The sequence below is a fragment of the Tenrec ecaudatus genome, chromosome 3, assembly GCF_050624435.1.
Source record: "Tenrec ecaudatus isolate mTenEca1 chromosome 3, mTenEca1.hap1, whole genome shotgun sequence".
NCBI classification, from domain to species: domain Eukaryota; kingdom Metazoa; phylum Chordata; class Mammalia; order Afrosoricida; family Tenrecidae; genus Tenrec; species Tenrec ecaudatus.
Genome location: NC_134532.1, coordinates 143,094,844 through 143,115,559, shown reverse-complemented (window position 1 = coordinate 143,115,559; position 20,716 = coordinate 143,094,844). Strand labels below are relative to the sequence as shown.

Here is a 20,716-nt window from a genome sequence, read left to right as displayed (position 1 = left end):
GCATAAATCACTACAATTCTAGTGCATCTATTAATGCTAGAGAACCACTTAAAAGGCAATGAAGAAGCGTGCTCTCACTGTGGACATAGAAGTCTACCATTATGTCTCACACCTCAGTTCTTGCTCCTGCAACTGTCAGGCCTCTGCTGTACCTCGGAGTAGTAGAATTCTCTGTCCCAGGAATGGAGGAGGGTCAATGGGCAGGCAACTGAAGGGCCAAAGAATATGCTCCACTTTTGACTTTTCTTTCATTCCTACTTCTGAGGCGGGTCATTTTATACCCACCAAGATGGCAAAAACGAGCATGGCACGGCACCTTTTGGTGTTTCATTCTGTTTGCAGAGAGTTGCTAGGAGTCGGAATTGACTCTGCTGCACCCAACAACTGTAGAGGTTCCAGACCTGACCACTCTTCTTACCGTGTCCTTTATCTACACCCATTGAAGTTCTCCCAGAAAGAGGGGATCCAATCACTCCCCCTGCACCTGACTCTGGGCTGACTTGGGAATCTTCTTTGGCCAGTAGGGTGTGGGAGTAAATATGTGACATGTGCTCAGCCTGAACCTAAGCTTCTAGCAGCAATGATGCATAGTTGCCTTAAATAGATTAACTTTGTTATTTTTTTCTTCAATAGCCAAAATGTGTGTGCCTGGTCACCTTTCAATAAATGGATATATAATTGTAATGTAATAGATCAACATCAAAAGGATTTAAGAAATAACTTGTTTATCAGAAATGTATACAGGCACAACCTTTGAAATGTTAGAAATATTTTTGGTGTCATTATAAGAAACCCTGATGGCTCAATGCTCAAATACTCCCTTGCTAACCCAATGGTTTATGGTTTGAATCCATCAGCCACTCCATAGGGGAAAGATCTAATAGTCTGCCTCTGGAAAGATTTACTGTCTTAGGAACTCTGTGGGGTAGACCCGAACAAGCTTACTGGGTTGCTATGAATTGGAATGAACTTGATGGCAACATTTCTGTTGTTTGTTGTTTATATGTTATATGTGTATGCATATATTTACATATCTGTAAATACATATTGTTCATTTGTCATTAGAAAACTTTGAATCAACTTTGCAAAATTATTTCTTTGCTGAAAAGACTCCTTACAATGAATTAGCTAATGAGCCATAAGAACATTCCAGAGTTTTAAAGTTCTAGAAGATAAACATTCTTCCTTCATTTGTCTCCATCAGAGAGCATACTAACAGTCTCAGAGGGGTAGCACAAGAATTTAGTTTGTTTTGACAGCTTCCCTCCACCAAAATGAAGGCTTCAGTTTTAGGGCAGCAGCATACTGCTTACTATGATTTTGTTATTTTTATTATTGCGTGCCTTTGGCTTCACTGTCAATAGAGTCCCATTTCAACGTATCGGGTTTACATCTCCTCATTAATGTTTGGAAAGAAAAATAAAGGAACACATGTACTCAACTCATAATGGGTTTCTGAATTTGTATTTTAAGCCACTTCTGGGAAAAGACAATTAACCAAAGACGCAAATGATATATTAGTGGTCGAAGGGTAACTTGTATTCATCTCCCACAACATGAAAGTAGGGAAGGTCTTAGTACGCATTCCTTACATGCTTTCAACAAACCCTGATTCACAAGTAAGGGACGTTTGTAGTAAAGATCTCAACTTCCCCTCGTTCCTTCAGGTCTGAATTGCCACTTTCATATCAGTAAGATGCTTCTGAAGTATTTGCTTCTGTGATTGTGTTATTGCTGTTTAATAAAAACATCTGTTTGCTGCTTGCCAAAATTATTGCCACTGAGTTGATTCCAAACTGTAGAAGTCATATAGGACAGAGGGCAGCCGCCCCACAGCGTTCCGAGGCTGTAAAGATTTGTAGCAGCAGGCTCCCACACCATTCTCCAGAGGAGTGCCTGCTGGCTTACAAATGCCGACCTTGCAGTTAGCAGCTTCAAATGGGTATTAGTTGATTTACTAATAGAATTTTGTCACTTTATACTTTAGATTGTTTTAGAAAGAATTTGCAAAACAGAAAGCCCCGTCTCTCTCCAGTGGAACAGTTGGTACGTTCCAATTGCTGGCCTAGAAATGAATAGCCAAACATGTGACCATGATACCCCATAGGTTCCTTTGGAGAGATGCAAACCCAAGCCAAGCTCACTGCGCTGGAACTGATTCCTACTTGTAGCAAAATCAAAGGACAGAGGCGAATTGGCCTGTGGGTTTCTGAGACTCTAACCCTTTTTTCCCCCAACATCATTTCTTTGGGAATTGATACAGATATCATATAATTCCATCATTCAATCATGTCATGCAACATTGTATCACTGCTACTCAAATCGTTGTTTTCCTTCTTGAACTCCTTGACACTACCACCACCGCCACTGTACCCCCAGAAACCATTGTTCTACTTTCGGTCCCTGTTTGTGCATCAATCCTGGTTTTCATATACTGAAAATACAAAAACATAAAACAAAAACTCAAGAATGTGACCTCAATGATATAACCCACCTGAGATGAACCCCAGTATGAACCAAAAAAAAAAAAAAAAACCCAAATACAGGAAATATAGAAAAACAGACCAGGCCTAATGTACATCAGAGGGGGGATCAACTGAGAAGGTTTAAATTAACCATTCATGTCAGGTTTATCAATTTGGACTTCTATAGTCATCTCTCCAATGCTCTCTGTCTGGCGACCACTTCCCTCCATTCCCTTAGAGGGAGATCACTGGAGGCTTATGTCCTATGTAGATCCCACAAATCTGAGTTGGGCACCCATTGTGATCCATAGTCTTCTGCAAACCAGATTCTCACAATTTAGGCTCCTTTTAAAAAGTTTAATCATGACTTTTTATTAAGATAGTTCATATTGAATAGACACAGAGATAGAATGTACTTCATGCAACTATCTTCTACCTTTAACGGTCACCAAAACTTTCCCATTCTTTTTTATTTTGTCTTACTGGGGCCTCTTACAGCTCTTACCACAATCCATACATATATCCATTGTGTCAAATACATCTATACATATGTTGTCATCATATTTCTTTTTCAAAACATTTTCTTTCTACTTGAGCCCTTGATATCAGCTCCTCATTTCCCCCTCCCTCTCCCATCCTTTCTCCTCCATGTCCCCTTGATAATTTATAAATTGTTCCTTTTTTTTCATGTCTTACACCAACCACTATCTCTTTTCACCCACTTTTCTGCTGTCCGTCCACCTGGCAATGGGGCCATAAATGAATTATTGTGATCAGTTTCCCCTACCCCTGCTTTTGCTTCCCCTCCTAGTATCACTGCTCCCCTTATTGGTCCTGAGGGGTTTATCTGTTCTGGATTCCCAGTGTTGCGAGCTCCTCTCTGTACCAGTAGATATGTTCAGGTCTAGCCAGATTTATAAAATAAAATTGAGGTCATGGTCGTGGGGAGGGGGAAGCATTAAAGAACTAGAGGAAGGTTGTGTGTTTCTTCGGTGCTATACTGCACCCTTATTGGATCGTTTGTTCCTTGTGGCCCTTCTGACAGGGGCTGTCCAATTGTCTACTGATGGGCTTTGGGGCTCCAATCTCCCCTACCCCTCATTCCCATTGATATGGTTTTTTGTTTGTTTGTTTTGTTTTGGGGTCTTTGATGCGTGATATCTGGTCCCATCAAAACCTTGTGGTCACACAGGCTGGTGTGCTTCTTCCATGTGGGCTGTGTTGCTTCTCAGCTAGGTGGTCACTTGTTTATGTTCAAGCCTTTAAGACACCTATCTTTTGATTGCTGGATGCCATCAGCTTTCTTCACCACGTTTGGTTTTGCACCCATTTTGTCTTCAGTGATTGTGTCAGGGAAGGTGAACATCACAGAGTGCCGTGTTCGTAGAACAAAGTTTTCTTGCATCGAGGGAGTACTCAGGTGGAGGCCCAATGTCCATCTGCTGTCATACAATTTAGGCTTTTATAATATTCCCTCCTTCAACTTCAGATTATATGGTTGACATTCCCTTGGTCACTGATGTTGGAGTGCTTCTTCCATGTGGACTTAGTTGACATCTCACTTAGATAGCTCCTTGTTTGGAACAAGCCTTTAAGACCCCAGATGCTATTGATCTGATTTCTGGGCACCATCTAATTTCTAAGCCACACTTTTCTATAGCACTCCTTTTCATGATGTTGCCTATTGGTCTAGTTGTGAGGATTTGGGTCTTCTTTGCATTGAGTTGTCATCCACACTGAAGGCTGCAATCCTTGATCTTTATCAGCAAATGTTTCAGGTCCTTGTCACTGTTCAGCAAGTAAGGTTGTGTCATCTGCATATCACAGGTTGTTAATAACCCTTCCTCCAATGCTGATGCCACATTCTTCTCATGTAATCCAGCTTCGCTGATTATGTGCCCAGAATACAAATTGAATAAGTGCGGTGAGGGGATACAGCCCAATGTACCCGTTTCCTGATTTTCAACCTCACAGATTCCCTTGTTCTGTCCGCACCTCGGCTTTGAACCATGTACAATTCCTCATGCGCACAATGAAGTTTTCTGATGTTCCCATTCTTCTCGAGGCTACTCGAAAAGTTGAATGTCTTTGCATCGTCAATGAAACACAAACCAACGTATTTCTGATATTCTCTGCTTTCAGCTAACACCAGTCTAACAGCAGCAACAATATGCCTTTCTCTGTAGCCTCTCCTGAATCCTGCCTGAACCTCTGGTAGCTCCCTGTCAATGCACTGCTGCAAGAGTTGGTGGATCATCTTCAGAAAAAGTTTACTTGCATGTAAAATCTATCACCAAGCAACTGATTCCAAATTGTTGGCATAGACATGTGAGCACTTCTGGTGCTTCATCAGCCTGTTGAAACATTTCAGTTGATGTTCCCTCGGCCCCTGAAGCCTTGTGTTTGGCTAATGTTTTCAGTGAAGCTTGAGTTTCTTTCTTCAACACCATCGGTTCTCGGCTCACATGCTACCACCTACAGTGGTTGACTGTCAACCAGTTCTTTGGGGGATAGCTAGCTAGATAAAAAATAGTGACCAAAAGTCAATTAGTAGTTTCCTTGGATTGACAGTGGAAACATGAATGATGGCAAGTGGGCACAGGGATCCTATTGGAGTAATGAAAATATTCTGAAATAGAATGGTGATGATAGTTGTGCAATTCTGTTAATTTATTAAAAATCATTTAGTGGTACCCAAAAAATTTTAGGGTGAATTTTATGTCATGTAAGATATAACTAAATAATGATTCTAGCAAAAAGGAAAATAAGGAATGGTATTAGAGAAACTTAAATGATCATTTATAGCATTTCCAATTTCTTGTGAAGTGATAGATATTCCAAATACAAAATTTTTATTGTTACGATGTGTCACTCGGGCTGAAACAAACCTAATCTTCAAAAAACTCTGTTATTCTCATTGTCCACGCATTATTGTCAATTGAGTTCATGCTGTATGCTGCATGAATACAGTAATATCTAGCCAGATTGTTTAAATTTGTTTTAATGCACAAGGAAAAGTTAAAAACTGTTTTGCTGCAAAATCATAATTGTATATATCAAAACATTAAGCTATTTTTCCCTCAATATATCTTCTATGTCTATATATTGTAAAGGCTGTGTTTCTAGCTCTCTAACTGTTCCCAAAGAATGGTTTTAAAATGGTCATTTTGGCATCCTTGGTTGACTCAAATCTGATTCCTTTAACGTTCTTTAGTTTTAGGAACAAAAAGCCTTCGGGCACAAGAGCAGAGATATGCAGTGGAAAGGCTAAGTCTTTCCAGTGAAATTCATCTAGGGCAGTCTTATTACCCTCAAAGAATGAGCAGATGCACGGTCACAGTGAGGGGGAAGAAATATGCCTTGCCTTTTTTTCCCCTGGCTTTTTTCTCACCAATTGAATATTCAATTTTCTTAAATTTCCTTATACTAAGCTCCTGTGGTCATCCTGTGTCTGAGAAAAATCTGTAAAGATTACCACTTCACAAGTCCAAAAAAGAATCACCATCATCTTCTGACTAACCTCTCCACCTTGAATTTTACTGGCCCAGCAGATCCCCTCAAAAGCAACTATTTTGATAGCCCTTTGCTCTCTGAGTCATTTTGGTAAATCCAAAACTCCCCCCTACTTACAACTAATCTCATAAAATTGTTTTCATTCACTTATATATTCTTTAAAATCCTGTTGGAAAGCTCGACTCTTTGAACTAGCTGATACCTCCTAGATACTTTGGCACTTATTGAGGGGAGAGCCAAGGTATTTGCTTGGAATTGAAATGACAGAACCAACTTTAGGAACTATCACATTGGTGGTGATTCTTTGTTTTCTTCAACTGGTTTTTGCACAACTGCCACAATTTCTTCACTCACTGAGGTTGACGGTCTTCTCTCTCTTGGCTCAACTCTCAGGACTTTCTGACCTTCCTTAAAGTGCTTGATCCATTAATAAACTGTTATTATATGTGGAGCTACATTCCTGTAAATATATTGGAAAGCTTCAATGATCTGAGAAGTTGTCCACTTGAGTTTTGTTAAATAGTTGGCACTAGCCTTGACCTCAAAATGATTTTTTTCCCATGGTACAAACACAAATTTTTTTTTCAATACACCCTACATAATGAGATTAAGATAACAGCATTACTAAGAGAACTTATCTGCAATGTTTACTGATTAAAAATACATGTTTAAACATATTTTGTTCAGAATAAACCTATGTATGTATGAACTAGAATTGGAATTGCTGAATCAACTTTAGTAATGATCACATCAATGGTAATTCTTTGACTTTCCTGATTTAGTTTCTGAACTTTAGACACATTTTTTATGATATTGTTAACTTATTTTAGTCATTAGGAAGGTCACTATATATATATATATATATGGTTAATGCATTGATACCCATATATAAATATACTTGGAATATTTTCTGAATAATTTTTCTTTACCCTATTCAGATTTGGGTTGCTACATTTTGTTTCTAGGTTTAAGACTATAGATATTTTTAACTCAACTTTCTTTTTCAATTGCAAGTATTAGAAATCACAGATTTAATGATTAATCACCAGCATGCCCATAGAGAAGAATACCGTATTTGTATAACACTTACAAATGAGGAGTCCTGGTGGCTTGTGGATGACGCATTCGACTGATAATAGCAAGGAAACTAGTTCAAACAAGCTACCTGATGTGCAGGACACGGAAGAGGCAGGCTGCACCTGTAATGCTGCAGAAACCTCATGGAGCATCCATGAGTCAATCTGCTCAATGGCTGTGTTTGATTTTACTTTCAACAAGCACTTGAGCTTATTTATCTTTCAATATTCATATGGTTAATATGACTGACAGTCAAAATTATCTACTTTTGCACATCATTTCCGTATTTTAAATCATTATATATACCCCTCCACCGAAGTTAAGTCTTCCTGTTCATGGAATTATTATTAAACTACCTTAACTTTTCTTACTTCTCCAGCCCTTTGTGAGTTAAATATCTCCCCTGAGAATTTCATGGAACTTTCTGATGCTAGAGAGCATCAGCTGAGCCAACTGGGTCGAAGTGTAGGTTTTCTCAGTTCCCAGCTGCATATTTTCTCAAGTATTCAGTGTCTGTCTTATACTCACAAGTCAAGAAAGCTCCTCCAAAGTGCTTTGAGATTCTTTAAAAATGAATAAAATAACAACATCAAAATTAGGCTTGAAATCCAGCATTGAGCTAGTTTGTTCAATTTATATTACTAAAGGATTGGAATGTGGATGAGATGAAGTCATCATAAGATGAAGTTACACTGTACAGCAACCTTCTTCAGTCATTGTGTAACCTTTCCCTCCTTCCTACTTGTGTCTCATCTTTAGACCCTGAAATCCAGTGCCATGGAGTTGATTCTGACTCACAATGGCCTTTACTAGGGCTTCTGAAACTGTAAGTCTTTAAGGTGTTTAAGACAAACCGCCTCATTTTTCTCTCCAAAAGAGGTTAGGTTTGAAGCATCCCGGTACCTAATCCACAGAGTCTTGAAGCCTATTGACATCTTCATGGAAGGAGAAGAAGCTCTTCCTTCTGTTTAGAATGAATTACTTTTAGTTAGTCCTTGTTGGTAACTTCTTTGCTACTCTAATCAAGTTGTAAAGTAAAACAAACAAACGAACAAACACAGCCATTGAGCAGATTGACTCATGGATGCTCCATGTTATAACATTTTAAAATTAAATATATATATATATATATTATATATATTTTATATATAATATATATATATATATATAACTCTCTATTTGCTCTAGCAAGTTAGGCCAGAGATAAATTTACCAAAATAATGGTTTTTCATTTATGTATCCTTATAGTTCTAACACTGTTTGCTTTAAATATTTTGAGGATATTTTTAAAGTGCATTAAAGTATATAATTGCTTTATGTGAGCTTCATCTTTATCATGACGTTGTCACTCTACAACTCTAGTAAGGAATTTTCCCTCAAGTCCATTTTGTCCAATACTAATTTAATCATATTAACACTCTTTTGATTGGAAAGAATAGACATATATGTTGTTAGAGTATCTAACTTTCAATTGCTTGAAACTTTATCATTTACATAGCATTTGTTTTTAAATTCACTGTAGTAACATTTGACTTGATGTTGTTATTAAATAGTATCAAGTCAGTTCTGACTCATGGTGACCCTATGTACAACATAATGAAACACTGTCACACTCAACAATGGTTCCTACACCTGAGCCTATTAATGCAGATACTATATCATTCCATCTGGGCCTTCTACTTTTTCTTTACCCTTCAACTTTACCAAACATAGCATCCTTCTCCAGGGACAGGGTTCTTCTGACAATATGTCCAATGGATGTAAGACAAAGTCTTGCCATCCTTTCTCTAAGGAGCACTCTGGCCTTGCTTCTTCCAACACAGATTGGTTTGGCCTTTTAGCAGTCCATGGTACTTTCAACATTCTCCTCCAGCATCACACTTCAAATGCACTGATTCTTCTACAAATTGTAACCTTCAGTATGGATTACAACTCAATGTAAGGAAGACCAATATCCTCACAACTAGACTAATAAGTAACATCATGATTAATGGGAAAAAGGTTGAAGTCGTCAATGATTTTGTCTTACTTGGGTCCATAATCAATACTCAGGGAAGCAGCAGCCAAGAGATGAAAAGATGTATTGCATTAGATATATCGGTGCACAAGACCTCTTTAGAGTATTGATGAGCAAGGATATTACTTTGAGGACTAAGGTGATTCTGACCCAAGCAATAGTGCTCTCCACTGCATCAATATGCATGTGAATATCGGACACTGAATAAGGAATACCATCGAATCTTTGTCTTAGGCTTAAATATTTGGCCTATTTACATTTGTTGAAATTAGTGAGCTGTTCTGATTTATTGTTTTTTGTATTTTTTTATCCTATTCTATATTTTTCTTCATTCTTGCAACCTATTTCATTGATTTAATTACAGCTTTTTTTCCTCTAATAATTTAAAGATAATGTGTACTATTATCTATTATTTAATGGTTATTATAGATTAATGCATTCATACTTGTTACATTAGACTAGATTCTCTAGAGAAGTAATACCAGTTAAATGTATATATGTATATACATAGAGAGAGATGCATATCAAGAAAATGGCTCATACAGTTGTAGAAATGGGCAAGTTCCAAATCCATGGTCATACGTTAGCTTAGGGGCTTCTCCTGACATGGTTAACCTCAAGGGCTAAAGAAACAAAGATAGAAGCAGAGACAACAGACTTCCGGCTGCAGAGACAAATGAATCTAAATCTGTCAGGTAAGACAGCAAACAACTGACTATTTTCGGGATCCCCAGGAAATACAGGAGGCTGTTGGCGGCAGACCAAAGAACTGGAGGTAGAAGAGGATCCAGAGCCAGCATAAGCGAGTAGGCTTTTAGGCGGTGTTTACTGATGTGAGAAGCGGGTCACAGCCGGGAGACCTCCTCATAAGGCATCCTGGGTCATAACTACCACACCACTGACCATTTGAGCCCAGCCAAGTGAAGGAAAGCTTCAACTATCATACTTTAAATTCTGAAACTCATCAATATGTATCATGTTCCCAAAATCCAAGGGCATTAACTTTAATTATATCACTTGCTTGTGTGTTTATTGTAATGTGGTGGCTTCTACGTTGCTTGAAGCTCTGTCACTGGTATTTCAAATGCCAGCAGGGCCTCCCAAAATGAACAGGTTTCATTGGAACTTCTATACCAAAAACAGATAAGGAAGATTATCTTGGTTCCCCACTTTGGGAAAAAGAGCCACTGAAAGCCTTGTGCGTAGTTTCAACACATTGTCAGATGTGAAAGGTCTGGAGGATGGGAGCACACATTGTCAGAGATAGTGCCTAAAGATGGGCTGCTGGGGTCCCAGGGCACTGGAATGTGATGAGGTGTAACTGATTTCTAGGAGTGAAGTCCAACACGGGGACTGTCAGTCTGATAAAGCCTAAGGAAGTGGAGACTTTGGGATCTTTATTTGATGATTGGGCATGACACAAGATACGGGGAAATAGTTGGGGAAAAATCTACTGATGTAAACCTGGAATGTGCAAAGTATGAATATAGGAAAATTGGAAGTGGTAGAAATGTAATGGAATGCATAAAGATTGATATCTTGTGTATTAGTGAGCTTTGATGGACAGATATTGGCCATTTTGAAGCAGAAAATCAGACAGTTTTACGTTCCAGGAATCGCACAATCAAGAGGAATGATTTGGTATTCATTGTCAAAAAGGACATTACAAAATCAATCATGAAATACAATGTTGTCTGTGATAGAAGTCTATTTCTCAACTTTCAAGGAAATTCAAACAATAAAACTATTATTTAGATTTATGTAGCAACCTTAAAAGCTAATGATGAAGAAATTGAAGAATGCTACCAACATCTTCAGTCACAAAATGATCAAACATTCACTCTAGATGAATTAATAATTATTAGTGTTTGGAATGCAAAAGCTGGAAACAAAAATGGAACCGTAGTTGGAAAGTATGTTCATTTAGAACATATTTAGAAAGGAAGTTGGAGATCACATGATAACATTTTGCAAGACCAACAATATTTTCATAGCAAATATCTTTTTTTCAACAAAACCTGGAGCAACTATACATATGCATTTCCCAGATAGAATACAGATATCAAATTGACGACATCGGTCGGAACACACGAGGGAGAAGTTCAACATCAGCAGCTAAAACCGGGCCAGGGGCCGACTGAGGAACAGACCATCCACTGCTCGCATGCAAGTTCGGGATGAAGCTGAAGAAAATGAAAACAAGTCCATGAGAGCCAAAAAAACGACCTTGGCTCTCTCCCACCCGAATTTTGAGCACATCCCAAGAAGAAATTTGCTGCATTGAGCACCAATAACAGAAGCCCTGAAGAGCTGTGGGAGGACATGCAGAACACCATTCATGAAGAAAGCAAAAGCCACTAAAGAGACTGGCAAGAAAGAAATGATCATAATGGATGTTCAGAAGAGACTCTGAAATTTGCTCTGAAATTTTCTCTTAATTGCACATAAAGCAAATTGGGAAAAGCGTGAAGTCAAAGAGTTGAATAGAACATTCCAGAGGGTAGCTTGAGATGATAATATTATACTGAAATATGCAAGCCCCTCTAGTTAGAATACCAAGAGGGCAGAACACACTCAGCATATCTGAAACTAAAAGAACTCAAGAAAAAAAAACTTAAACTTAGAATAACAATCGGGAAAGCATCTATGGGCAAAGTATTGAATGATGCATCAAAAAGAGATGGAGCAAATACAGAGAGTCACTGTGCCGAAAAGATCTAGTCCACATGCCACCATTTCAGGAAGTAGCACATGAGCAAGAACCAGTGGTGCTGAGGGGAGAAGTTCAAGCTGCATTGAATGCATTAGCCACAGCGAGGCTCCAGACACAGCAAGTGAAATGTTTCCGCAAGCTGATGAAGCACTGGAAGCACTCACTTGTCTATGCCGGGAAATTTAGAACCTATTTGCACATTCACTTAACCCTTTGGAGGTTTCTTCATCTGTCAGAGGAAGATAAGAATCCATGTGAGAATGCAATGGAAATGCTTAGAATCATTCCCAGAACATGAGATACTCCATACGTGTACCTCTTATTAGTATGCATGTTTTTCTCAAGTGACTTGTGTTCACTTACTCTCAATTCTCTGTTTTGTGTTTTCCAGTCTGTGATCTTTATTCGTGACAAGAATTCTCATGGACAAGAGGTGTCAGGCTACATCGACTATGCCCACAGGCTGAAGGTTGAAGATTTTGAAGTCTACTTTACTGGAAAAAAGAGACTTCTTCCAAAGCCCACAGATTTGAGGTAAATTGCATGCATTTTATCATTCCATTAATAAGAGAAGAAGCTCTTCATGGGCAAGAATGAATGGCTTTTAATTTACGTTCCTTCACATTGTGCCCAGACTTCTAATGTATGCGTGGTAAGACTGACCATGAATAACCAAATAAATACATTTTCAAATAAAGAAGAGTGAGTATAGAGGCAATTTTACTTCACCAGCCTGAGGAAGGGATCATTTCAAAAATATCACATAATTTCTCAGCAACATTCCTTTTAGATGATCAGTAAAGCTTATACATGGCTCGCCTCATAAGGCTCTTGCACCACTAAGTCTGAATAGATATTTCTAGAGTAAGACTTATCCATCTAACTCTTTCTCCTCCTACTTTTCTTTGGCCACAAGTCAAGAGGCAGGCCTCTAGTAAACTCACCCTCATTTTCTAATATTGAGAAAATTATTGAAAATTTTCCCCACCCATCATTCTTTTTACTACTGAACCCTTAGCCTTTCCTCTGGGCCCCTCATCACATATGATCTCCCCTACATGGAGAATCTATTCACATTAAGAACAATCCCATAGACCTTTCTGAATAGCTCTCAAGCTAAAAATTCACTTTCATATGGTTCCCTTATCAGACAGCTCCGAAGTATAGGAAATGTTCCGTTTTAAGTCTCCGTGACTGTATCCACATCATTATTTGACACTGTGGCACTTTCCTCCTGTGAAGTCCTGTACATTCTCTCCCCTCCCGCATCACCATTGTCTGACAACTTCCTATCTATACTTCTTTAAAGCAATCACCACGTGTCCATACAATTAACATATCATTTCCTGTCCAAAGTGACATGCCAGTTAACTTCTCTATGACATCAGCCCCCTTCTCTGTATCTTCTTGTCTGATGTGGTAATTCCATGAAATACATCCACACGTCCCTTTATCTGCATGTGTACCTGCCCTACAGAGCCTTGGTGGTGTAAGGGATGGTGACAGGCTGCTTGTAAAATCAGTTCTTCAAAACCATCAAGTACTCGGAGGGAGGAAGATGCAACTTTCTACTTTCAACTTTCTACTGCCAAATATTTCTCTGTCTCAGACCCCCCCCCCCCCGCCCCGACGGCAGCACTGCCCTGTTCTGCACGGTCATTAGAAGCTAGAGTTGACTGCAGGGCAATGAATACCCACACTGCAGAAGGAGGCTTCACAAAAGCACCAGTGCTGGCTACTAATTGTTTGTGGTCTCCGACCTCGGCGCTGCCCCTGATGCGCTTCGGCCACTCTGATGTGCTATTCCTGAATTCCCCTCTGTGCCATCCCCCAAAATATTCCCAAGCTTTGCTACTCTCACAGTATCAGAGACATAGACTCTCTTATATAGCTTTTTCTTCCCCAACGCTGGCCTCTCTCCATAGATGATTTGCCTCATCTGTCACAGATAGTACTGGGTGTAATATGGGAACTACTCTGTTCCGTCGGGTTTTCCGTCAAGCGTATATGTCAGCCAACGTTTTCAGATGCTTTTCTGGTTAGGTCCAGTAACAATTCCATCTGCCAGCCATTCGTCCCTTGGTCTACACTCGTAATAGTCATCTTCCTGGCATTAGAACAACACTGTAAACTTTTCCTTCACCTCTGATCTCAAAGAGTTATTTTGTAGCAAACTTGAATATATTCTTCCAACATAACAAGGCTCAGGCTTCCTTAAGAACTACAAGCCAGGGTAAGTAAGAAGCATTTTAAAAAAATATTTCTTCTAGGGCTTCAGTTCATACATGCACGGGTTTACTCCAAACAAAATGCACAATGAATGGCTGCAAACGTTTATCTTGGTCTCATTAGAGTACCTCAAAAAATGTCGAATAAAAACTATGTCTTCTTAAGGAAAAACCATGGCTTCTTAAGGAATCTGCTGGACCGGTTCCATCCGCGGTGTGGAGAGGTCATTTCCGAAGGCTGTGGGGTAGGAAGGGTCCTAAAGAGATAACTTTAACAGATTTTCTCAAAGAACATAGTATCATATCTGGGACTTATTAAGAAGTTTGAAGAAACCTGAAATTTGTTTTTGATGAGGGAAAAAAAGAAAGGCAAGGAACTTAGTTCATTTCTTTCTATCACAAGAGTACATCACATTTTTCAAAGGGGGCCAAATTCTCCAGACTCATGGCCATTCACTTGAGTCCCAGTCATACTGGCCTATAGGACAGGTTGTAACTCTTTATAAGGGAAAAGACGGCATTTTTCTCCCAGGGAGCCGCTGGTGGCTTCAATCTGCTGACTTGGTGGTTAGCAGCCCCACACACAACCACTGGGCAGTAAGGGTAAAAGGGCTTAGCTATCTCCTATGGGATTTTCATTGAGACCCCGTCTACCCTGTATTCCCTCTCAGTGTTACAGTCCTTTAGACTACTTTTCTTCCCAAAGCAAAGATCTTAGAGGAACTCACTCTGATTCTTTCAAAAATGCCAAAACTGCTTTTGAATGGATGGAAAAGGCATAGAATTCTTTGGGGGAAGGGTTAAAAACATGGAAACAGTGCGTTTATAAATCTATTGACCCAGACTGAGGATTTCCTATACTGGGGAATAATAATTGGACAATTTGATATTTAGATTTAATAAAGGTGTATATGAGTCTATAGAAATACTCTTTAATGTACCCTCATGTTTCACATAAGAAGGATCGATGATTTTCTGATCCAGACGGTTGCAATCTGTCTTTAGAAACAATTTCTCCATGTGGGTTGGGGGGTAGAGTTCTTTCCTGCTGAGTGAATGCTCCTTATGAACATTTCCCCAGATCAGAGCAGAGACGATGCCTGGTCTGTTTAGTACTAACATTTCCAAACTTGGTTCTGATTGCTTTCTGCATCACTGCCCGGTGGTCATGTACTCTCGGTTGTTCCCTCTTTGTTTTAGATTCTGAATCTGTTCCTTTCTACTGGCTTCTTTATCGAGTCTCTCCTTTAAATCGGATGAAGTCACTTCTACACAAGAGAAAGGAAATCCATTCTTTACTCCAACAATTTCCCTGCTTCTCTTTCAGTTTTAGGCTGGACATGACAAAATAGCAAGTGTCTTCAACGAAAATTGAGAAGGGAGAACTTCTCATGCAGCCTTCAATTCATTATAATTAGACAGACCTTTGTTCTTATTATTTAAATGAAATCAATCCTTGAACTACCTTTGACTGCCAATGTTAAAATCATAAAAAAATTACTATCACTTCTCATGCAAACTTTTCTCACGATAACTTTTATACCCCATTCATTGATCTGAATAATCATAGTGTAGTCTAATCCACTATACAAACAAGCAAAAAACTCTGCTTATTCGTCTCTTGAGTATCAGTAACCACTAGTTTCTCTTTGACTTTGTTTCTTCTTTTCCCTCTTTTTTGGTACTTTTGCAACTTTGTTTCTTAATACATAAATTCTCCTGGATGGCATGATCATTCTTGTGAAGTAGAGTTGTTTTCATGACAAATACAGGACATATCTCTTTTTTTATTTCAGCTGAATTATGTTACAGTTCCCTAGAGAGAACTTTCTAGGTGTCTCATTAGTCCTTAAAACATCTGTTCAAAATTAAATACATTTCGTCTCCAAGCCTACTATTGCTTCTGTATCCTCTCTCATGGCAAATGGCACCATTCTTGAAACCAAAGACAAAATCCAGATGTTATGCTAAACCCTTTGATCTCCAACACCAACTATTGATTCACTAAAAATACTAGATTTATGGCACTTAGAGCTTTGTTTATAGTAAAGCAATGAAAACATATGTCATTTCATCTGGAGCACTTCAGTGAGCATCTTTAACATGAAATAATCATCAGAATCTTTAACAAAATATAACACTCAGGACATTAACATGCCTAAAATAATTTCATATAACATTAATATTTCACCTATTTTCTTGTTCATATTTAATACATTCTGAAAGTTATCTTTTTAAAGTTAGTTTGTTCATATAAAATCTACAAAAGTTTATATTCTATCTCTGACAATGTTTTGAATAGCAATTTGCTCTTTTTATTCATTCTTTTTTTTCTTTAAAAAAAAGCTTCTATGCTGTTGATTTGATGTGGAACCAAGTCATTTGTCCAAAGAAATGTCTTACATTCTTAAAATGATTAATTATTCCCATTGGGTTATTTATCATTCTCCACCTCTGATCATTGATTTCTTGAAAATTGACTTGAGTTCAATTTCATTGGGTGGGGGGAGATGTCAAACTTTTCACTTCGTGCTCTTCTGATATCTGTTGCCCCAGTTTAAAGTTCTCAGTATTGAGCAGTGGCTTCCAATAGTGCTATTTCTCCCAAGGTTCACCATGTGCTTTTAGCACCTATTAGTAGAAACTGCCCAAATATTTTTAAGGATTGCAAAATAGGTAATTCTAATTCGACCCTTTAATTTTGTGTATATGAAAATTATGGCAGAGAGTATAATTTTTTGTTATCGATTGTTCAATTTGGTTATCATGAAATGTAATTCATGCAGAAATATAAAATAAATATTTTAGTATTTTGCTTAATTTATGAAGCCAACCAAAAGAGCAAAGGATTATGTAATGTCAAATTGTTTTTAAAATGGTGCTATTGCTTTACACATCCGCATGCAAATGACCTGATGACTCTCATCATCACCAACATTTTATATAAAAATTTCTATAAAGAAAACTCCATCTGGAAGGTTGAACATTGACACTTAAGGTCTTTATTATATGACACAAGACAGAGAGATTTACATGATGTTTGATGGATGAAGTTCTAATTTTAACACATTCTATTAATATTTTCCTTTTTAAATTTAAATTTTTATGCTTTGTTTAATAAATTCCTACATCCCTGAGGTAACAAAGATATTATCTTAGAGATAATCATAATTTTACATTTATTTTGTACCTTTAATTTGTCTAGAGTTAATATTGATTTTATGATAACATAAGGGTCCATTTAAATATTTATTCACTTTTTTCCATAGAGCTTGTCACTTGGTCTGGCAACAGTCACTGAGAAGTCTATCATTTCCTCTTATTGCAACACCATTTCTTTCATAACTCTAGCTCTAACTATGTGTGCATTTGTCTGTGAACGCGCTTTTGTATTTGGTTGTTCTTTCCCAGTTCATTGACAGCATTTTCATAAAAAAACCAAAAGCAAAAACCAAAACCCCTCGCTGCCTGCAAGTTGCTACTGACTCATAACCACTCGGTGGGGCAGGTTAAACTGCCCCTTTGAGCTCTGAGACTGCCTCGTTCATGGACTTGAGCACCTGCGTGTCTCCCTCAGAGTGGCTCGTGGTGTCAAACGGCTCGTCTTGCTCATCATTAATGCATCACAAGGCCTCCTTCTAGTTTCATAATACTTGAAATAAAGTAAACGGAGGCAGTTTCCTCATTTTCCCTTCTTTATAAGTGTCCAGCTATGTGTCCCTTTGCTCGTCCATTTAAACGGAAGAGTTTAGAGTAAACACATGAATCCCCCTGTCCCCCACCCAAACATAAAAATATAAAGTTGTGCTTTTAAATGAAATGCCTTTCAAGTTATGATGATGCAATTCATTAACACCATTATATTGAGTCTTCTTAGCTATAAACATGTTATAGCTTTACATTCACTTATAAGTTCTTCTAAGACATTTTAAATATTTATAATACATTCATAATTATTTATAATAGAAAATTCATAACATATATCCACCTTGTCCATTATATCATATATACTCATATTATAAATAAGCTTATTTAATAATAGTTTATAATCTTCTAAAAGGGCCCTAGCATTTTTGGCCTACTGCTACTGTAGGTGTCAAAGAATTTAAACAAATTTAACTGTTCTGATGATCCCACAAGCTGCTTCTGATGACCCACACAAGTTTAACTCAGACCAGCAGTCAGACTCAAACTGCAGCCTTTCCTCTCAGAAGCTTCCATGTCAATTAATGCCATAAACAGGTGTTATTGTGTGTACGTAGAGGAAAAATCCCGTTAGTGCATGTAGTTTGCTTCAGAACTAAAAGAGGCAAACAAACAAAGGCTTTAACTAAAGATTTCATAAGGTCCCTTTCTATTAACTTGCCTGTTAGCATGCTACTTTATTCTGAGTGTGTAAGACAAGACACTCGTTTTCTGATTAGTCTTGTGCTGCACTTTATGTGGAAAATATGAATGCCAACAGCTGCAATTTGATTATCTTGTTAGTTCAGGTTCTGCCTTGACCATGTCTTTGTTTTCAAGACCTTCATCAGCACACGCAAACCCAACCTCCCGGACCTCAAGTCCACTCTGACTCACAGTGCCTGTAGGAAAGGAGAGAACTGCTCCTGGGGATTCTCCCATGGAACCGCTGGTGGATTCAAACTGCTCACCTGTGGTTCGCAGCCCAAAGCATCGCCCACAGAGTCACCAGCACAGTTATGAAAAACTTATAAACAAACAGCATTTACAGTTTACAAAGTTCTTTCACAATTCCACACCGTAACTCCAGATGTAGATACGACAGCCAGGTGCTTTACAATCTCTAAGAGGGGAAGATGTGCATAGAATAAATAATTCAGCTTAAAATTCAAAGTGATAGAGTGATGAATAAATTCTTAGGCACTGCATTATTCTTAGTCTAAACTTTTATAGCCAAAGAAATTTTACACACTGTAGAATATATGAGTTAAATTCTGTCCCACATGCAGTTTTAGCATTTTCTAATTTCAGTCTTTTTGAGAAAAAACCTAAGGTCTGAATGCATTGCTCTAGTTGTTGCCCAGATAGAATGGTTATGAGCGAACAAAAACATGTCTCTTTGTGTTTCGCTTTGGTGATTGCTTTAAGTATTCATCCCCTTGACCAGAGAATGTGTCTCAATTAGAGCATTTACAGCTGCTTCTGTCAAATTCCTGTTACAATCTTATTGTCTGTTTTATTTTAAATATTTCAAGTCATAAATTCCTAAAGTTAAAATTAAAATAGTTTACTTATCCTGTATGTAAGTGCATTCTTATGATAGGATTCCAATAATATCAACATATTGATAGGTTCTAAAATTAATTCCCATAAAAGAGGCAAGTAACCATAATGTTTCACAAACAGCTTATAAAATATTGACTCTTTTGAAAGTGACTATTCCTACAGATTAAATATAGTAATGAAGCATTAGAATATAAGTTTAATTCTATTCTATTTGGGTGAAAAAGGATGTTGATGGATCCTAAACAGTTTGCCAGAGGCACAGCATTGAAATCCTTTGGTAGCTTGCTAGAAGTGAACCATTTCAGGCTATTTTTAAAATATTGAGTTAGAATCTACATCCCCAAAATATCCATATTCAAATTTCAGAGCATGGTCTAGACCCATGCTGTCCAGTAGCATAATGGCAACTGATTACTTGAATCTTGCTGGTTAACATTAAAATGTGTGATAAAATATATATATATATAAAATTATTTTGAAGAAAGTATGAAAAACTGTGCAAAATATTTTATTCACTATAAATTCAGGATGAAGCCGCTATACGATGAACTCCAAATTCCATGCCTTGCTTTTCTTTGCTGTTTTGTTGTTGTTCTTTGCCAAGCGATGCATTATTCTACTTACCTGGCAGGGGAGAGACCATGATCACGAAGGCGGTTTCCCAGGGCGAGGCTTAGCCATTGCACTCTGGATGTGCTGCCCCCTGCGATTTCCCCAAATCTGGGAAACTCGACTGCATAATTTGTGGTAGTGGGGAACTGCGTTCACGCTCTCTCCTTAAAAAAATAAAAAGATTTTATCTATGTAGAACATAATCTATTTAGGGCTTTGTCTTAATATTAATTGGACATCTCCATAATAATGTGTTAGATATATGAAGTTAAATAAAAATATATTGTGAAAGTCAATTCACTCATGTACACATTTATAAAGGTAATTCACATTTATGAGTTGCATTGTGTTTCCATTCGACAGCATTTCTTCATTCTGCTTGGCCCCCATTGGCTTAATCACACCTGCTTTGTAGGAATAATCTTAGAACCCAGAGATCAAAAAAGTTTAGGCCAGACCTGGCTGTGACATGTTTCAGTTGGTTTGCACAACTTAGCCAATGTTTGAGGAAGAAGAGATTTTACATAAAATACCTAGAATCTGCAGCCTCGCTTACGACACTAGTCTGCACACTGAACTTGCACTTCTTCAAGGCAAGCCTCATCTCCAATGAGGTGGTAGACTTTTCCTGAAATTGGCTGTGTTCTCACCAACTTGACACGCAGTTCAGGCACACGCACCATTTATCATCCTGTCAGATCCTTTGAGGCACTTGCTCTTGTAACTGCTGGTCCAAATTACTGTCTTAAATTTTTGAAGTCACATTTTCTATTACTCCAATCATATTCTTCTGCACTCTACCACCATGCGGAGTGTTATGGCTTGAATTATGCAGTGCCAA

General features: G+C 38.0%; 1 protein-coding gene and 1 non-coding gene across 2 annotated transcripts in view; both read left to right on the top strand.

The window, feature by feature from the left end:
• Window positions 1-20,716, top strand: part of CFAP299 (cilia and flagella associated protein 299) — a 695,469-nt gene that overhangs the window by 577,418 nt on the left and 97,335 nt on the right. The window contains exon 4 of the mRNA XM_075544913.1: window positions 12,177-12,319. Within this exon, the coding sequence (XP_075401028.1) occupies window positions 12,177-12,319 (143 nt within the window). The remainder of the gene's footprint in view (window positions 1-12,176; window positions 12,320-20,716) is intronic.
• LOC142443793 (U1 spliceosomal RNA) lies at window positions 19,880-20,042 on the top strand. The gene has a single exon (XR_012783544.1). It is a non-coding gene; the product is annotated as a U1 spliceosomal RNA (small nuclear RNA).